Source organism: Argentina anserina, chromosome 4 (assembly GCF_933775445.1).
Source record: "Argentina anserina chromosome 4, drPotAnse1.1, whole genome shotgun sequence".
Taxonomy (NCBI): domain Eukaryota; kingdom Viridiplantae; phylum Streptophyta; class Magnoliopsida; order Rosales; family Rosaceae; genus Argentina; species Argentina anserina.
In genome coordinates this window covers 20,418,517-20,434,920 of record NC_065875.1, presented here as the reverse complement: position 1 = coordinate 20,434,920, position 16,404 = coordinate 20,418,517, and the positions used below count along the sequence as shown (strand labels likewise).

Here is a 16,404-nt window from a genome sequence, read left to right as displayed (position 1 = left end):
TCTCTTTGATATTTTGTGGAGGAACATGATAATGTCTCAGTGGTATTGTGAAAAGTAGCCAGCTTTCTATGATCACGGTTCTGTTCAACTTTTGAATTTAGAAAGAAAAGAACTGTACCCTTTAAATCTGATAACTCACTGTCTATTATACTGCATGGAAAAAAGGAGTAAGCCTCCATACCAGAAAAATTCTTGGCTGTCTTTTTTACATGAGTCTGTTGAGTATTTAATCGGACAGTACAATGTATTATGAGACTATTTGAGGGTGCAGCCGTTGAATGCTCACCGACTGCTATACCCCCCCCCCCCCCCCAACTTTAAAAATGGCATAGTGACTGAACAGGGAGATCCTGTTGGTCTGTGAAAATGAAATTTTTATATGGAATTTATGCACAAAAGAATCTGAATCAATAGGTGCATGGTGTCAATAGACTTTTTGATCTCCCTCTTCTTTTGTTGAGATGAAAAGGATGATTGGAGTGAGACTGAGAAGGAGTAGTGTGTCACTCTTGGCTAACCAGAGGTATTTAGTTAGACGATAATTGTAGTTTGGCTTTGTTTCTGACCTCTGAGAATGGTGGCTATTTGCCTTTAGCTAAGTTTTATTGTGGTCTTGAAAAGGAGCTGGTGAACTATCTTTCTTGTTGTTTCAGTCAGCTTGTAATATCTTGGTCAAACTATCTCTGGTAGCTATAACTCTTCTTCTCAGGTTCATGCAAACGCTGTGTAAACTTTCTCATATCAATTCTCAGAATATCAAACGTTTTATTAAATTCTGCCAACAACCTTCTCTGTGAAACATGGGTTGTTATTAGCAAGAAGCAACTTTAGACATCAAGTTTTTGCATTCTATGCTTAATAATGCTAGATCTAAGTGTAGTACAACTATTTGATTGTGTGATTAAGAAGACTGAGGAAAAAGGACTATATACATAGACACGTGAGGTTCTTACAGATCTAACTGTCTTTATTCTTGGTCAGATGATGTAAGTTCGCTGTTAATCTGAAACCCCCATGTGCTTGAAGCTGCATCAGTGAAGAGAATGTGTATCATTCATTTGAAATTGCATTAGATAGTATTTGCTCATCAAATGCTAGCAGTTTTTTCCTTTTGACAGGTTGTGATAAGTTCACATTGGTTTTGTTTTCTTGTGAATCTCGATCACTTTTGATTGATGAATTTGTTGTTTCAAGATGATCATACTGATGACATTGCCAAGATAACAATAACTCATATCCCTGGCCTAATATTTATTAAACTGTGTCTACTTATTGCAAAAAATGCTCATAAAAGTGGTGTGTTACACATATCTTAATATACCTGTGCAGGACTAGTTTAGTGCTTCTGTTGTTTTTTTTTTTTTGGATCTTGGACTGGTGGAACAAATTTGTCGGCAATGCAGTATAATTTCTTCTACAGAAATCATGTCTTTGGTATGCTTTTATAGTAACGTTTTTGTCTGCTTAATCATTGATTCTCTACATAATTTGAAATGAAAAAAGTGTGGCCACCACTTTTTATTCGAATGTCATATTGTTCTTGTTATTGTGAATATACAATGTTACCTACAATGTATGGACTTGAAAAATGTTACTTTTATACATTTGGTATGAAACAGTTGAAAACCTAACACCAACATTTAGACTTTGTTCTTTCTTTATTTTGTCGTCGCAACTGCTCCAAACGATTTTGTAACATGGCTTGGTTTCTCATAAAGCTTTGTAAGTTGTTGGAATCGTTTGTTTCTGCATGCAAGTCATATCTGCTTTGGGAGTATCATCTGCTTGGTAGTTAATGTCGACATGTTTCTATAAATAAAAAACTAAAAAAATAAAGAAAATAAATCTCTGTAGGCTGTAGCAAACCAAGAAGAACACTCTTGAATCGTCATAAACTTCCTTTAAAGGTTCATGCCAGATATGAGTGTGAAATTGTGTGTGTCCTGTTTCAGATCTTATTGGGGTCTTTTCATAAGCCTGGTAGATTGATTCGGTGAAAGTTTGAAAGAGCATGGATTTAAGTAGGTAAAATGTATGGCGTCAAAGATAGTGATAAGTAGGATCTAGAATTCATCATTTTTATTGATTAAAGAACTTCCTATATTACTAGTATTTTGTCTTATTTAGGCTTCATACTTTCTATTTTTGGTACTAAGGTAGTGGCTACACTGCTAAGGTGTCATATTTGGGTTGGGTTGGCCTCTTACCAGTAATGGAAGGTTGCACACTTGTATTGCTTGTGGGCCTGTTCTTTTTGTGGTATTAAGTGGTGCACAAGGTAAGCATATTCTCAGTGGGCATGCCATTAGTGGAAAGGGGCTATATTTGTTTATAAGAATAGGGGAAAGATATGAATGAAATCAGTATCTTTTTTGAAGATTGTACTCTCCTCTTCAGTAACTGTAGAATCGTGTGTCTGGCTATTGAGTATTGATGTACAAACCCCATAGAATTGAATGGTTCGCAAAGTGAGGAAGTAGTTTGTATTATGAACTGATTATCTATTTGTGACTGCGGTGATTGTTATCTAATGACCATACATATATGTCTGCTACTTTCTTTCACATACTTGTGCATTACATAACCTTAGTATCATACAGGTTCTCTAGTGCTTGGATCCAAGTGCTAATGTTAAAAAGTATAGATGGTTAGCTAAGCATTCCACCTTGTATGCTTTTTTCAGTTTAATTGTAATTTCTTAGAGATCTTCCTGGAAGGGTCTGCTAGAAGAAGAATTTTTGTGTGCCGCAAAGACTGATAACTTTTTGTGCTTGTTTCAAAGGAGGGTCTCCTCTTTGATAGATTTATGTTTGTCCAGAATACCTTTGGTAGTCTTTGTCCTAGATTTCTTTTATTGACAGTCATATGCCATTTATGGCTCTTTACACCAATAGAGCTATCATCTGGTTGCATTTGTGATGCAGACAATTAATGGTTCGTTTAGTGTCCTGTGCTTTACTTTGAGCAAAGTAGAATCCTTATGATTGTTTAAATAATTTCTAGTGGGTTAGAGTTTGCTGGAGCAGAGGCATCCACGCTTCTCCCGTACTGTTGTGGGATTTGTTAATCCATTGTCTTTTGCATTAATATGATATGCAGCATTCATCCCTGGACCCAATGATAGATGATGCTTTTTCTGGATGATATATAGTTTGATAATTGCACTATTGGATGTGCCGGCCGCATTGCACTTTGAAATGAGCTTCGCTTAATATGTTATGTTGATCGATTGTCTATATTAACTATTGATAATTAGGTGGATTCTTGTTTTAATGTTTGCTGCTAGATTGATAATCTGGTACAGCTATATATGGGAATGTATAATTGCCGTACTAAATACTTTGGCAAACAAGTGGGAGATATACTATTATAGTTGGTTGGCAAAAGGGAGAAATCTTTGCAAATTATTAAACCTCGTTCTGTTAGCTTATAGTAGTGTGGTAGGGTCTTGTAAATGTAAGGGTACCAAAGCTGTCACAGTTGCTATTAGTTAACAGTGGATCTTTGTACAATAGATATCTTGCTGGATAGGTCCTGCTTTCCAAAGGTGATTAAATATTGCAAGCCTTTATATCGCGCATGGATTGAGAATTAAATTAAGGGAAGGTTTCTTTTTGTTTAGGCTGTGAATATTTCCACAAAAGAACATTGCTTCATTCAGAAATGGCTTATAGTAAAAATGGTTGAATATGTATGTAAAATGTTGAATGTGTGGAACTGGAATGTCTTGATGTTCTCTTATTGTAAAATTGTGTTTTTGATTTAAACGGTCTATCATTCTAGGCCACCCTCCCTGAGAGTTTTAGCCACTGCATACAGCTTGTGTTATGCTCGCGATGAAATCTTCACTGTCAAACAACTGTAAAACGACCATGTGCGGTTGCTTTGATATTGGTTGGAGGCTTTCCGGCTACCATGATCCTCTTCTCTGTGTCACTTTGAAATTCCTGTCTCCTATTCTTCTCCTCGTTTCCTCAATGGTTGTCACGTTCCACATGTAAGGAATAATAGGCTACTACGAGAATGTGATAAAGAATATCCAGAAATTTCCTTTGCTTTATTCTACCCGGTAGGTCTAACATAAGTAATGCATTAAAGCAAATTATGGTACTTGATAGCATATAGGTAGCCGGTCAAGTGTGTTCATGCCTGGAAAAGAGGTCGGAATAAGTGCACCCTTCTTGATCTGTCCTCATATATTTGGATTGCCATAGTTTTGCTGATGCTGTTACCTTTACACGGTGACTGGTATCGAAGATGCGTCTTCTGTAAAGAAAAGCTAAAGATTTGGCTCCGGATTACACACTGTACTTGTTTCGCGACCCGGGGAGTCGCTGCAATGCGGCGACTGGCTGGGTTTCAGTAAAGGGGCCGCTACAATTCGTAAGTCTGTATTGCTGGTGGCAGGGTTGTCATCCCGGACGGTTTTTCACTACTTGAAAGGGGGACCGTTTAACGGGTGTCCATTTCCAGATGGTCCCGTTTGTACAGACAATACTAACATACAAGAAACCCGAAATTGGACGGAGCTTTCATTGACAAGGAAAACCTGTAGTGCTATTGTGCTAAGCAAAAAAAAAATATATTGAGCTGGTAGTGTCCAGGTATCGACATGCATTGCCCTATGTGAATTTCTGATGACCAAAATGACCGAAACAAGTTCTGATCCATGATTATGTTCTTGATTTTTGAGGTGCCGGTGTTGTTCCAAACTATGTGGTTCGATGAATCGATGTGAAACCCATGTGGAGTTTATGTCCTGATGGAGACATAGCTCTCGTCCCTCCCCATCTTTTCCCATACCATATTATAGTTTCAGAACACTCGGAACACTCATTTTCTAATTAATGAAATTTAGTTATGCTGCATGCCTTGTCATAACTGGATGTAGAGTCTAATTTCGGATCAGGTAAGGATATAAAAGACTCGAATCATGAAACTTATGTTTAAGATTATTCAATGAAGTATGCTTGCGTATGCTAACCCTGGTTAAACTAACCCGGATTATTTGAAAAGCTCTATATATACACAACATCAGACCTCCAAGACAAATGTCCATTTCTAGGAATTCTACTAAGCTTTTCCGAATTAATCATCACCCCTCGAAACACTTGAAGTAGTTATGAAGCTCTTCATACTAGCTAACTTCTTCATCCTACTCTTCTTGTTCGGAGCTTCTACTTTCACTCTCACTCTCCTCTCATTCTTCTTCTATGCCTTCCTCTTCGTCCTAAACCACTACCTGGTTCCCGGAGGCTCTGCATGGTCTGGTTACCGCCATGCCCTGCGACTCCGGGGACCCGTAGGGTGGCCCTTATTGGGTTCCATACCAGACCAAATGAATGCCCTTGCTCATCGTAAACTGGCTAGCATCGCAGCTTCGTTGGATGCAAAGAGACTCATGGTGTACAGTCTAGGCATGAGTACCCGTGTCATCATTAGCAGCCACCCAGAGACTGCTAAGCAAATCCTAGGAGGGTCTTCCTTTTCCGACCGACCTATTAAGCAGTCCGCTCGAGCGCTAATGTTCGAGCGCGCTATAGGGTTTGCTCCTTCCGGGGCATACTGGCGACACCTGCGTAGGTTAGCGGCAGTCCACATGTTCTCGCCGAAGAGAATTGCTGGGCTGGAAGGGCTACGGCAGCACGTGGCGAACCGAATGGTGGTGAGAGTGGAGGAGGAGATGAAGGAGAGGAGAGTTGTGGGTGTGAAAGAAATATTGCAGGAGGGTTCTCTTAATAACATAATTGAGAGTGTTTTCGGTTTAGGGTTAGAGAAGGAAGGTCGCTCTGACATAGCGTTGACTCTGCATGATATGGTAAAAGAAGGGTATGACTTAATTTCGAGGTTTAATTTGGAGGATTATTTTCCTCTGAGGTTCTTGGACTTCTATGGAGTGAAGAGGAAGTGTCACAACTTGGTGGCTAAGGTTAAGTGTGTAATGGATCAAATTGTGGAGGAAAGAAAAAGAGCAGGAGGTTTCAGTGGTCGAAGTGACTTTCTCAGTGCTATGCTAGCTTTGCCTGTGGAAGATCAACTCAGTGATTCAGACTTGGTTGCTGTTTTGTGGGTACGTAAGAGAAACTTTCGTTCAGTTTATATTTCACGCACCTTTTTGCTAGTATATATTGATCGCAAACTATATCATTCAATCTTCTTCTTTTTTTCAGTATTGCTGGTACAAATAATCTTAAATCATTGATCGGCGATTGTTTATATATAGGATAATATAGACGAGAGCATAAGAAAATTAGTAAATTACAGTAATAAAGACTAATTAACATCAACAGTACATGCACAATCTTTTCGTCTAATTATATATACTTTGTTGCTTCAGATATTTTCTATAGTGACTTAGACAGCTAAAGTGCTAAACCTGTTAACTCATGCATTCAACCTCGGCAGACAGAGAGAAAATAAACATGCCTTTTCATCAAAGTTATGGACTTATGGCCTATACTAGTTTAGCTCCCACACTATAACCATTTGATTGAGTTCAACTTTATTTAAATATCTCGCCTAGACAAGTAGACAAGCACAATCTGTGTTGGTCATGAACACTGGAAAGATGTTGTAGGCAATCTGCAGATAATTTTTTTAGAAGGGCCCGGGCCGGGGATGTGGATAAATAGTTTGAAAAGAATATATAGGGACATAGAGTATGGTCCTTAAATCATATTGACTATATATACATGGTCCTATCTGGGAATTAAGGTATATATAGATGGTATCAATAATGCATACATACAAAAACAAATAGACAATGCTTTCATAGCAATATATGTATGTATTACTTCTTTTGTGCGAATCCACGTTTCTGTATCTATAGTTATCAAACTTTCACGGGACTTTAAGATTGTAGTGGACTTGTACTTACTATTCAAACTATATTTAATTTTCACTACTAGTACTATCATATGCTAATTAAGGTTGTTTGCATAGGATTTTCAATATGCTCGGACCAACCTAGTGGTGGTATAAGCTCTTAAGCTAGCCTTTGTGCTTAAGTTAAACCCTTTTGTCTAATGTCTTTTTCTTTATTTGGTACGGTGTTTACATCATTCAGGAGATGATATTTCGAGGGACAGACACTGTTGCCATACTTCTTGAATGGGTTATGGCAAGGATTGCCTTGCACCAAGACATTCAAACCAAAGCACAAGAAGAGCTTGTTACAGTCGTCGGGAATCAGAGGCACGTGAGGGATTCCGACCTTTCAAATCTACCATACCTTCAAGCCATAGTTAAAGAAGTGCTCCGGATGCACCCGCCAGGCCCATTATTATCATGGGCCCGTCTTGCCGTGCATGACGTTTATGTTGACAAGCTGTTTGTGCCGGCTGGCACAACGGCTATGGTCAACATGTGGGCTATAGCCCATGACCCAGCCATTTGGAAGGACCCGTGGGCGTTCAAGCCTGAGCGATTCATTGAAGAGGATGTTTCGATAATGGGATCAGACCTTAGGCTAGCACCCTTTGGTTCCGGCCGCAGGGTATGCCCCGGCAAAGCACTAGGATTAGCTACGGTGCAGTTGTGGCTTGCAAGGCTTTTGCACCAATTCAAGTGGATTCCGGCAGAGCCCGTAGACCTTTCGGAGCGCCTAATGCTCTCCATGGAAATGAAGAAACCACTCATCTGCCGCGTTGTCCCGCGTGGTGGCTTCACAAGCTAATGAATCTGGCTGGTTACTTATAAGGAGATTATTATGAAGTATGAATAAGAACATGATGCATAGTATATGCAGAAAATGTACAATATCTAGTGTGACTAAGAAAGTATGAAGATCATCATGTAGTAGGTTGTTTGCGCATTAGGTATCTGCATGTATTGTTAACATAAATCTATATGAAAGCTGGTTCAGTTTCTGTAATTCTTGCATGTGCAGCTTGATTAATTGCCTACTGCTGAAACACTTGCGCAGTTGCGCACATGAGAATCAATGATTTATTTCCTTCTTATCGATCAAAGTGGAGCGTTCAGATGTAGAAAATCTTCCCAAACACCATTGGTACTAAAAAGGAAGCTTAAGTTTTGACTTGATGATCTAAATCAAGAACATATTGATCATCGATTATTTTGTTCCGAAGTAAGCCGCACGAATGGCATATGGTGATATCGTGAGCACAACAAAAAACTGAATAAGTCAATGAACCTTGTATATATAAATGATCTCATATATAGGTCACTCCAGGTTAGATACTGCCGCATGAGTACTACAACTCAAACCCTAGTTAGCTAGATTCATAACAAGCTAGACTAGAGTCGTAAGGACCTGCATGCATGACTTCGCAGAGTCAACAAGTCAAATTTCAACTCTGAGGTTCGTTGACATATATAGATCACAAAACACTATAAAAAAAATATGAGGAATGAGCACATATTAATTGTGGCTCAGCCGCTCAGGTGTGGGGGTTAATAGTGTCGATAGTATAATTAACAAGTTACATTTGTGGGGGATTTAGTGAGATTTTTAGGGTTGACCACACTTTCAACACCCACACTTGAACCACAATTAATATGTCAACACCCACACTTGAACCACAATTTAATATGTCAACACCCACACTTGAACCACAATTAATATGTCAACACCCACACTTGAACCACAATTAATATGTGCTCATTACTCTTTTTTTTTTGTAGTGAAATCTGCATGAATATGTGTATCTCACCAGAAAAGTCGTATGATTCTCCATTTCTGGTTTTTTTTTGTGTGCATGCGCGTATATAAACTATATTGGTGTACATACATCGAAATCGTTGTCCAACAAGTTATCATTCCACTATGGATATATTAAGAAAGAGACTAGCATTAGATGAACAAAGAAGCACCGATTCGATCTTCCACCCAGTCGTTGCCGAGAAACTAAAAGCAACTAGCAACTGGTAACTATAAGGATGGACCAGTTGTACGTGCTAGCTCAAATTGACCCACGACCACAAAACTCGGGCTCAAATCTAGTGATCGTATGGTGATCAAGTAATATATATTGTAAAGCAGGCACCTGGTGATAGAATATATATGATAGATCACGAAACTACTGTAATTTGCTTTGCAGAAATACGTCCGCTGCCTTTAGTCTTAATCCCGAAAGCATTCTGTTTAGTTAATTAAGAAGTTGCTGATCCAGTACGGACTGATGACGAGCTCGGCTGAAAACCCTTAACCTTATATAGCTGTTTATCTAGCTGGTCGATTAGAGCAAAATGCATATATATTATTAAGTTCTCTGTTTCTCTGTGTGTACGTATTGCATTTTTCTGACATAAAACATGAAGAGCATGCGTCCTTTTCTTTTCGATGGGAAGAGAATATGTCTTGCGGACCAACCATATTCCTTAAATTTGTCCTAATTGGTGAAGATATATTAAGCATGTCCGAAAATTTTGGCTTTCTTAGATCCAAATCTTCTAGCTTTAGTTCAAAGACAAATCAGTATTAAATACATATACTTCAAAATGTTTTATCTTAATGCTCCACATATTTAGTTGGCCGGGATCGGACCCTCCTACTTACGTGCATGTTCAATATTGCATATGATTGATGTTTCTTAATTCTCTTTCTTATTCGTGCAAGTTTATGTTAGAAGTACATAATTCTTGCGTCCCGGGTGCTTAATTAATCATCAATTGTAGAATCCGGGCCTGTGTTTTGATGCAGTGCAAGTGATTAAAAGTATGGAATTGGAGAGAAAGAGGCAAAGCAGTTAGCTCTTTATAGAAAATGATATTGTGCGTTACATATTAGTTTACTCTGAAAATTTATGACATGTTTAAAATACTGAATCGATCAATCGCTGAAATATTAATAGGGTTTAATAGGAAAACACCTTGGCTTCATAATGAGGTAACTGATCCAGCTCGATCACTCTAGTATCGTTGGTGACTTGGTGTTACTTAGAAAGGTACACATTTTGTTCCCAAGAACAATATGTTATAAAAGAAAGCAAAAGCCTTCTTATAATATATGTGGATCCACTGAACAAATCTAATGCTCAAGTTGATTTACAAAGTGTAGTTTATAACTTAGTAAGGATCCAAAACTAACCAATGCATGCGCGCATGGCATGGAGTATATCGTATACCTCTTATCTTATGCTTATGAAGCAAGTGGCTGATAGGTACTAACCTTAATCTGTGGCTTCTTAATATATATCTAATCAGCTAATCTACCCTGTGCTCAAGTTGTCTAATCTACCCTATGCTCAAGTTGCTTGTTAAGTAAAATAAAGTATTTGGTAATCTGGTTTAATCTACTCTATAGACTATATAGCAAGTCCACACACCTGAATGTTTCTTGAACCAACTACTAGCCATCGTAAGTTTATGGGATAATACTCATAATGAGAATCTAAATTCGAAGTTTCGAACATCATACGATCGCTCGACCAATCTCACTGGAGTTACTGCATGCAGTTGGTAATGGCTCATGATCTAATACGGGTCAAATTGGCCCAAATATGAAAGTGGGCATTTTGAGGGAAAGTGAGGTCTGTGACTGTGAGGCGTGAAAGAGAGAGCTGGCTGGTTCAACTTTTCGACAAAATTCCCTCCAAGGGCTTAAATGAATCTGATTGGCCCTACCTGAATTATGTTTTGTACTTTTGTTCATAACTTTTATATCTTTTTAAGTACACCTCGTCGATTTTACTTGTTTTCCTTACCAATCTCCCTTCAAGTTCTCATAGTTTAGTATTTGTTCCTTGGGATTTGCTTCTTCTTCGCTCTACTTAAAAAAATAGGGCTAACTCCACACTTTATCCAACTTACCATTTACATTATAATCCTAAATGATTATATAAAGTTAATTATAACATATATTATCATTGTTAAGTGCATAGTGCATACAATTCACTTAACATAACCTTTCGATTTCAAGTCTCATTCTTGTTGTTTGATTTCTAATGAAACGACTAGTAGTATTATCCAAACTTCAGATGAGTTCTCCAACACGACGATATTAAGAGCATGCTCTTTAATTATTATCTTGAACCCAAAGGGCTGATTAGCTGTAAACAAAATATAAAAAAATTACAGGGCCACAGTAGAATATCCAAAAAGTAAGAGGCAAGGTTCGAGAATTCAAGAAAAAGAAGCACCTCACTAAATGAAAATAAGACAAAATCTCCATCAGACAACAAAATGATTCCCTTCCCCACAATTTCAGCAAGAGCCCAAGAAAAAAGCACTCCTCCACTACTCTCTCCCATCCAACCCCTCAATCTTCACCGTCCAGATACCCAACACCCCACACGTGTCGACCATCTGACGCGAGTGCACCCTTCCAGTCGCAGCCGCGAGTGTAGAATCCGCTGCCAGAGAAAATTTGCAGAGAAAAATTAGGGCTTTTATATTTTTATGATCTGAACCATTTTAATTTCTTCAGACAAAAAATTAAAAAATTTCGGATCCCTCCTCCTTCTCTTTATTTGTTTTCCCTCTCTTTTCAACACCACAAGCCCTTGGAGGGAAAACGCTTCTCAAATCTCAAACCCCACCCCTCTTTTCCAATCAATATTAGGGTTTCGTTTCTGCTCTCATCTCCCTCCAAAAGCCCCGATCTTTCCTCATTTCTCTGTTCGCCGATTCACCGCCGCCCTTGCTCCGGGAACTGTGCCCCGCCGCTCCTCCGGCTTCGGATTTTTCCAGGTCAGGTAGGGATTCGTGGAATTCGTGCTTTGCTTTGCTTGAGTTGAAGTTATGGTAGTGGTTTTGATTCTCCGAGCTGGATTCTAGGGTTTCGGGGAGTATTGGTGTGCTGATTGTTATGGTTTTTGATGTTTTGAGTGGTTTAATTTTGGGGGAAATGTTGCTCTGTGCTTGCGAACTGAAGCCAATTTGCTTCATTTCATTTGGTCATGGATTTTAGAGTCAAAGCTTGAAGCTTTTGAGAGTGTGAGTGGGATTCCAGGGTTTTAAGCTTTGAAATTGGTCACTATGAGGTTGTTTTTCCACCAAATGGGGGAACTACTCGAGCACATTGTGTAGCAAATACAGTTTTTCCCATTTAATTGAACTACCATTTAACTGATGCTGGTTTCTGGTTTTCGTATTATCATTTCTTGCTCAGTGAAGTTATCCGTGTAATATGTATTAGTTGTTCCTAGTTTTCAGTCATGATTTGTCTTGCTTATAGTTAGTTAAACGGCCCATATAGTTTTCCTTGGACTTGTGGATTCTAGATAGGATGCTATTATGTGATTCGAACCTTGGTTGTGTAACTGGATCTAACTACGAGTTGGTATTGGCAGACTTCTCAGGATTACGTTTGTTCAAGGTGGAAATGCAAACAAGGAAGAAAAGTTCTGGAAGAGCTGCTTCTCGAGAGCATACCAGTCCCAAGGTTACACGAGCTCAGAAGAAAGCACATGAAAATGTCAAAGTATTGGATACCAAAGTTACAGATATGATTACATCTTCCTCTAGAAAGCAGAGATTCGGTAAGTTGCCAAAAATATTGGATAAGTTTCTTCTTGCTTGTGGGATGCAGTATGTACTAATGTGGCACCCATTAAATCTTTTAGGTTGTGGTGATCCGAGCCATTCTGTTTATGGTTCTCCTACTCAATCATTTTTCTCTAGCAAAGAACTTGTAATTAGTGAATATCCCCGCACATTTGTTTCAACTTTTATACATTGTAGAGTGGTTGCGTACACATTGGTGGACTCAGGAGTAACTTACTGAGGTTTTAAAAGATCAGAACTGATCATTTTTAATTTTGGAGAATGGATTAATAATTTAATAGTAAATGTGAGGAAATACATTAATATTTGTCTTTGTGATATCTATATTATGGAACTCAATTTTAATTATTATGGATGATAGAAGAAAAAAGGTTCAGTTTGTTCCTTCTTTTATTTTCCAGGTTCAAAGAGCTCCTGCTGTTTGTATCTATGAACTTTTGGGTTATGAAACACTTGCCAAGTATTTTCTAGAAGAAGAAAAAATTTGCAAAGTGGTCGTGTATTTTAAGTGGGGTTGGTTATTAGTTAGTACTAGGAGCAGAGTCTGTTTAGTTGGGGAACTATTCATCACATAAGGCCCAAATAGAAATAATATGGTGATTAAAATTGACAGGTCAAGCCACTGAGTATGATAGTTTCAATATTGGCAATTATCAGAGGTCTCATTTTGTTTATTATTTTTAGGTTCGATTGGTATAATTATCCTCTTCCGTGATGTTGGCTTACTTACTTTCTGATACTCTTGAATTTTAAGGCCACAACCGTAAAAGGTCGCCACTTTGAATTAGACATTTATTATGATATAACATGTCCTAGTGCTGATTCAAATTATCATCTTCCCATCACAACTTCCAGGTGGGGCCCATAAGAAGAATGAAGAGCCTGTTACTGCGAGCAGTTTAAGTACAAATTATGACTTTCTGCTTAATGAGACTGCTGAGAGTTTGGGGCATGATGCTTTAAGTGATGATTGCAAGGAGAATAAGGTCATCATTTAACTGTAAAAGACAATTAGAAGTTTGCTTGAGCATTTGTCTGAATCTTTCAAATATATTGTAGGGTTGTGAGGGGGATGATGCCAATTGCATGCTAGGAACTATATTTTCTCCTGCCTTCCACATATCAAAACATGCTGGTGGTGAATCTGCCAATGGAGGTAGATGCATGTTAAACATACCCTTTTTTACTAATTCTTATGCTTGTTATTAGCATTTCTTTCACTGGCTGTAATTTTGTTTCATTTTTTTTGCAGTTGATTTTGTTAAATACTTTCAAAATGGAGATCACAATTTCCATCAAGAGATGAATATAAAGTACTCACATGATGATGCACACCATGGTTATGTTGGCAAAGAGACTTCTGAGTCCGTTGTTCGAGATGGGAACAACTACTGTGAGAACACATTATCTTCTGTTAATATAACATGTCCTGGTAATATGTAATAAAGTACACATACATTGAGTGGAGTGCACAAAATTGTGACGCATGGTACAAGTAATGACTATTCTTTTTGTCATGCAGTTGTGGAGGCAACCAATATATCTTCTGAAGTCTCAGCCATATATCTTGCCATGAAAAATTCTAAGTTGGAGTGTTTAGATGAGCATGGTCAGGATCCTATGTCAACTGATTTGTACGTGGATGATGATGACAGTGAAGAATTTGATGACTTCGATCCTTACTTATTTATCAAGAACCTACCTGACTTGTTCTCAGTTGTCCCAACCTTTCGGCCGTTGCTGCTACCTAAACAGACTCGAAGTTGCCCTCCTACAAGTCTTGTTTTGGACTTGGATGGTGAGAATATTTTACTTGGTGTTTCACTTAGTTTTCTCTTACCCTTATGATCTCCCAAAATAGTTTGGATGTTTCTAGACACAGTAATACCTTGTAGGCTGTTTTCCATTGATCATCACTATGATGGTAATTTGATACACATTGAGAATTGTCAGTTATTTTCCATTCAATTTTGACCAAACAAAAGAAAATTTGGCCTTACCAACATACTCCTGTATAGAACTTAAATCTTTAGTTTTCTCCTGAGAAGGAGCATCCGCTTAGCTTTTTGTATTCTGGTGGAAAATATGATAAATCTTTAGTTCAGTTGTGCACTTCTTTCTCTTGGTAAGGAGTGCCAAATGTCTATTTTGAGTAAATTAGCATTCATTTAGCATACTACACAAGAATGGGTTCTTGATTACCACATTGAGAATATTGATTGAATTATTATTAGTCTTGTGTGCTTATACTGGCTTTTATCTGGCAGAAACTTTGGTACATTCCACACTTGAACCTTGTGATGATGCAGACTTCACATTTCCTGTAAATTTTAACCTACAAGAGCATACAGTATATGTTCGATGCCGTCCACATCTCAGAGATTTTCTGGACAGAGTTTCACTTCTTTTTGAGATCGTAATCTTTACAGCTAGTCAAAGTATCTACGCAGAGCAGCTTCTAAATGTGCTGGATCCAAAGAGGAAGATTTTCCGCCATCGTGTTTTTCGTGATTCCTGTGTTTTTGTGGAGGGGAATTATCTCAAAGATTTGTCAGTTCTTGGCCGGGATTTGGCACGTGTTATCATAGTCGACAATTCTCCACAGGTATACTGTTCCCAACTTCCCAACACCATCCAAGTCATAGTCAGACTACAAATAATGCTGACCATACTTGAACACATTAATTGGATATAGTATATTTGTAGAAATTTATGTGGGCATAGTTCTAGAGCCTGTTTGTCTTTTGGATCAATGAGCATATGGATAAGCCTCTGATATATGGTGATAATTAAAAATGAGTTGACAATGACACTGTACTGTGATGAAATGCATCAAACTTGATGATCTACAAATTATGATGCCAAAAAAAGTATTATAATTAGTATCAGTTTCTAGTGGCACTGCTGGGATCTTAATCAACGATAATGCACTTGAAATAAGTATCTGTTTTTCGTCTCACACAAAGTAAAAGAGGTATAGAACTTTAAAATATGCCTAACCTAGGAGGAACTGATGAATCACCTCGGTGATGAACTGATGATTGTGCTCAGAAGTACATTTGTTGTTGTTAGGTATAAGTATTTAACAGTTTTGTTCTTGGTTTTTGTTCAGGCATTTGGGTTCCAAGTGGACAATGGAATACCGATTGAGAGCTGGTTTGAGGATCGTTCTGATACAGAATTACTTTCGTTACTTCCTTTTTTGGAAAGCTTGGTTGGAGTAGAAGATGTCCGACCCCTAATTGCAAACAAATTCAACCTCCGGGAGAAAATAGCTACTGCTGATTATCCACTAAGCTCAAATAGAAGTGAATCTTTAGTGCCAATGTGAATGGCAGTTCAACAGTTTGATCTCTCTTGTACGTGTTGTCCTGTAATTTTAAATTATCATTACTCGGAATAGTGTTCTGTTTGTTGTGAAGTTCTGCGGCTTCGCAAACTGCTGACTGATAATCAGCTTAGAAATAAGGTTTCTTGATATTTAAAGGTTAATATATGCTGTTTTATTTTAGAAATAAGAAGGTTCTTTGTTGCAAAAGCCTGCACATATGATATCCATATTCCGGGTAATGATGTGTCATATGTCCACATCATCAATCTAATCCTAATAATATCCAACTTGTCTCTCATATTAAAGGCATCTCCTAAAGACTAGTTATTTTGACAAAATTTGGCTTTTTAACAAAGTTTATAATAATTTTTAACTCCATCAGATTAGCTATTTAAAAGTTAGATTTAACTTTAGCTAAAAATTCTAGTTAAAATATAGCTAGGGAGGAAAGAGAAAATAGCTCTAGCTAAATTATATTTATGTGTTGAAAATTGAATTAGCTTAAAAATAGTTATCACTGCTGGAGTATAACGATGATATTGTGTAGCTAAATATTACTTTTAGCTAGTTTTAGCTATGTATATAGCTAACAGTGTTAGAGATGC

At 37.8% G+C, this 16,404-nt stretch overlaps 2 protein-coding genes across 4 annotated transcripts; both read left to right on the top strand.

Annotated features, from left to right (window-relative positions):
• Nucleotides 1-5,081: 5,081 nt before the first annotated feature.
• Nucleotides 5,082-7,867, top strand: LOC126791066 (cytochrome P450 78A5-like). Its single transcript, XM_050517464.1, has 2 exons — nucleotides 5,082-6,070; nucleotides 7,067-7,867. The coding sequence occupies exons 1-2, from the start codon at nucleotides 5,123-5,125 to the stop codon at nucleotides 7,673-7,675; spliced, it is 1,557 nt and encodes a 518-aa protein (XP_050373421.1). The 5' UTR covers nucleotides 5,082-5,122; the 3' UTR covers nucleotides 7,676-7,867.
• A 3,533-nt stretch (nucleotides 7,868-11,400) lies between these two features.
• LOC126790575 (uncharacterized) lies at nucleotides 11,401-15,986 on the top strand. 3 transcript variants are annotated; one of them, XM_050516873.1, is made up of 8 exons: nucleotides 11,401-11,652; nucleotides 12,255-12,443; nucleotides 13,324-13,454; nucleotides 13,528-13,624; nucleotides 13,721-13,900; nucleotides 13,991-14,266; nucleotides 14,736-15,073; nucleotides 15,581-15,986. In XM_050516873.1, the coding sequence occupies exons 2-8, from the start codon at nucleotides 12,287-12,289 to the stop codon at nucleotides 15,797-15,799; spliced, it is 1,398 nt and encodes a 465-aa protein (XP_050372830.1). In that variant the 5' UTR covers nucleotides 11,401-11,652; nucleotides 12,255-12,286; the 3' UTR covers nucleotides 15,800-15,986. The 3 variants fall into 3 exon arrangements, with proteins under 3 accessions (XP_050372830.1, XP_050372831.1, XP_050372829.1); XM_050516874.1 differs by having other exon boundaries at nucleotides 11,401-11,657; nucleotides 13,721-13,861; XM_050516872.1 differs by having other exon boundaries at nucleotides 11,401-11,657.
• The last annotated feature ends 418 nt before the right edge of the window (nucleotides 15,987-16,404 follow it).

What these genes read in the sequence shown, in the direction of transcription:
- LOC126790575 (XM_050516873.1), top strand. Translation starts at nt 12,287, where the DNA reads ATGCAAACAAGGAAGAAAAGTTCTGGAAGAGCTGCTTCTCGAGAGCAT. An exon ending in CTCTAGAAAGCAGAGATTCG is followed by an intron (nt 12,444 to 13,323) that starts GTAAGTTGCCAA and finishes CACAACTTCCAG; the next exon opens with GTGGGGCCCATAAGAAGAAT. An exon ending in TGGTGAATCTGCCAATGGAG is followed by an intron (nt 13,625 to 13,720) that starts GTAGATGCATGT and finishes TTTTTTTTGCAG; the next exon opens with TTGATTTTGTTAAATACTTT.
- LOC126791066 (XM_050517464.1), top strand. Translation starts at nt 5,123, where the DNA reads ATGAAGCTCTTCATACTAGCTAACTTCTTCATCCTACTCTTCTTGTTC. An exon ending in ACTTGGTTGCTGTTTTGTGG is followed by an intron (nt 6,071 to 7,066) that starts GTACGTAAGAGA and finishes TACATCATTCAG; the next exon opens with GAGATGATATTTCGAGGGAC.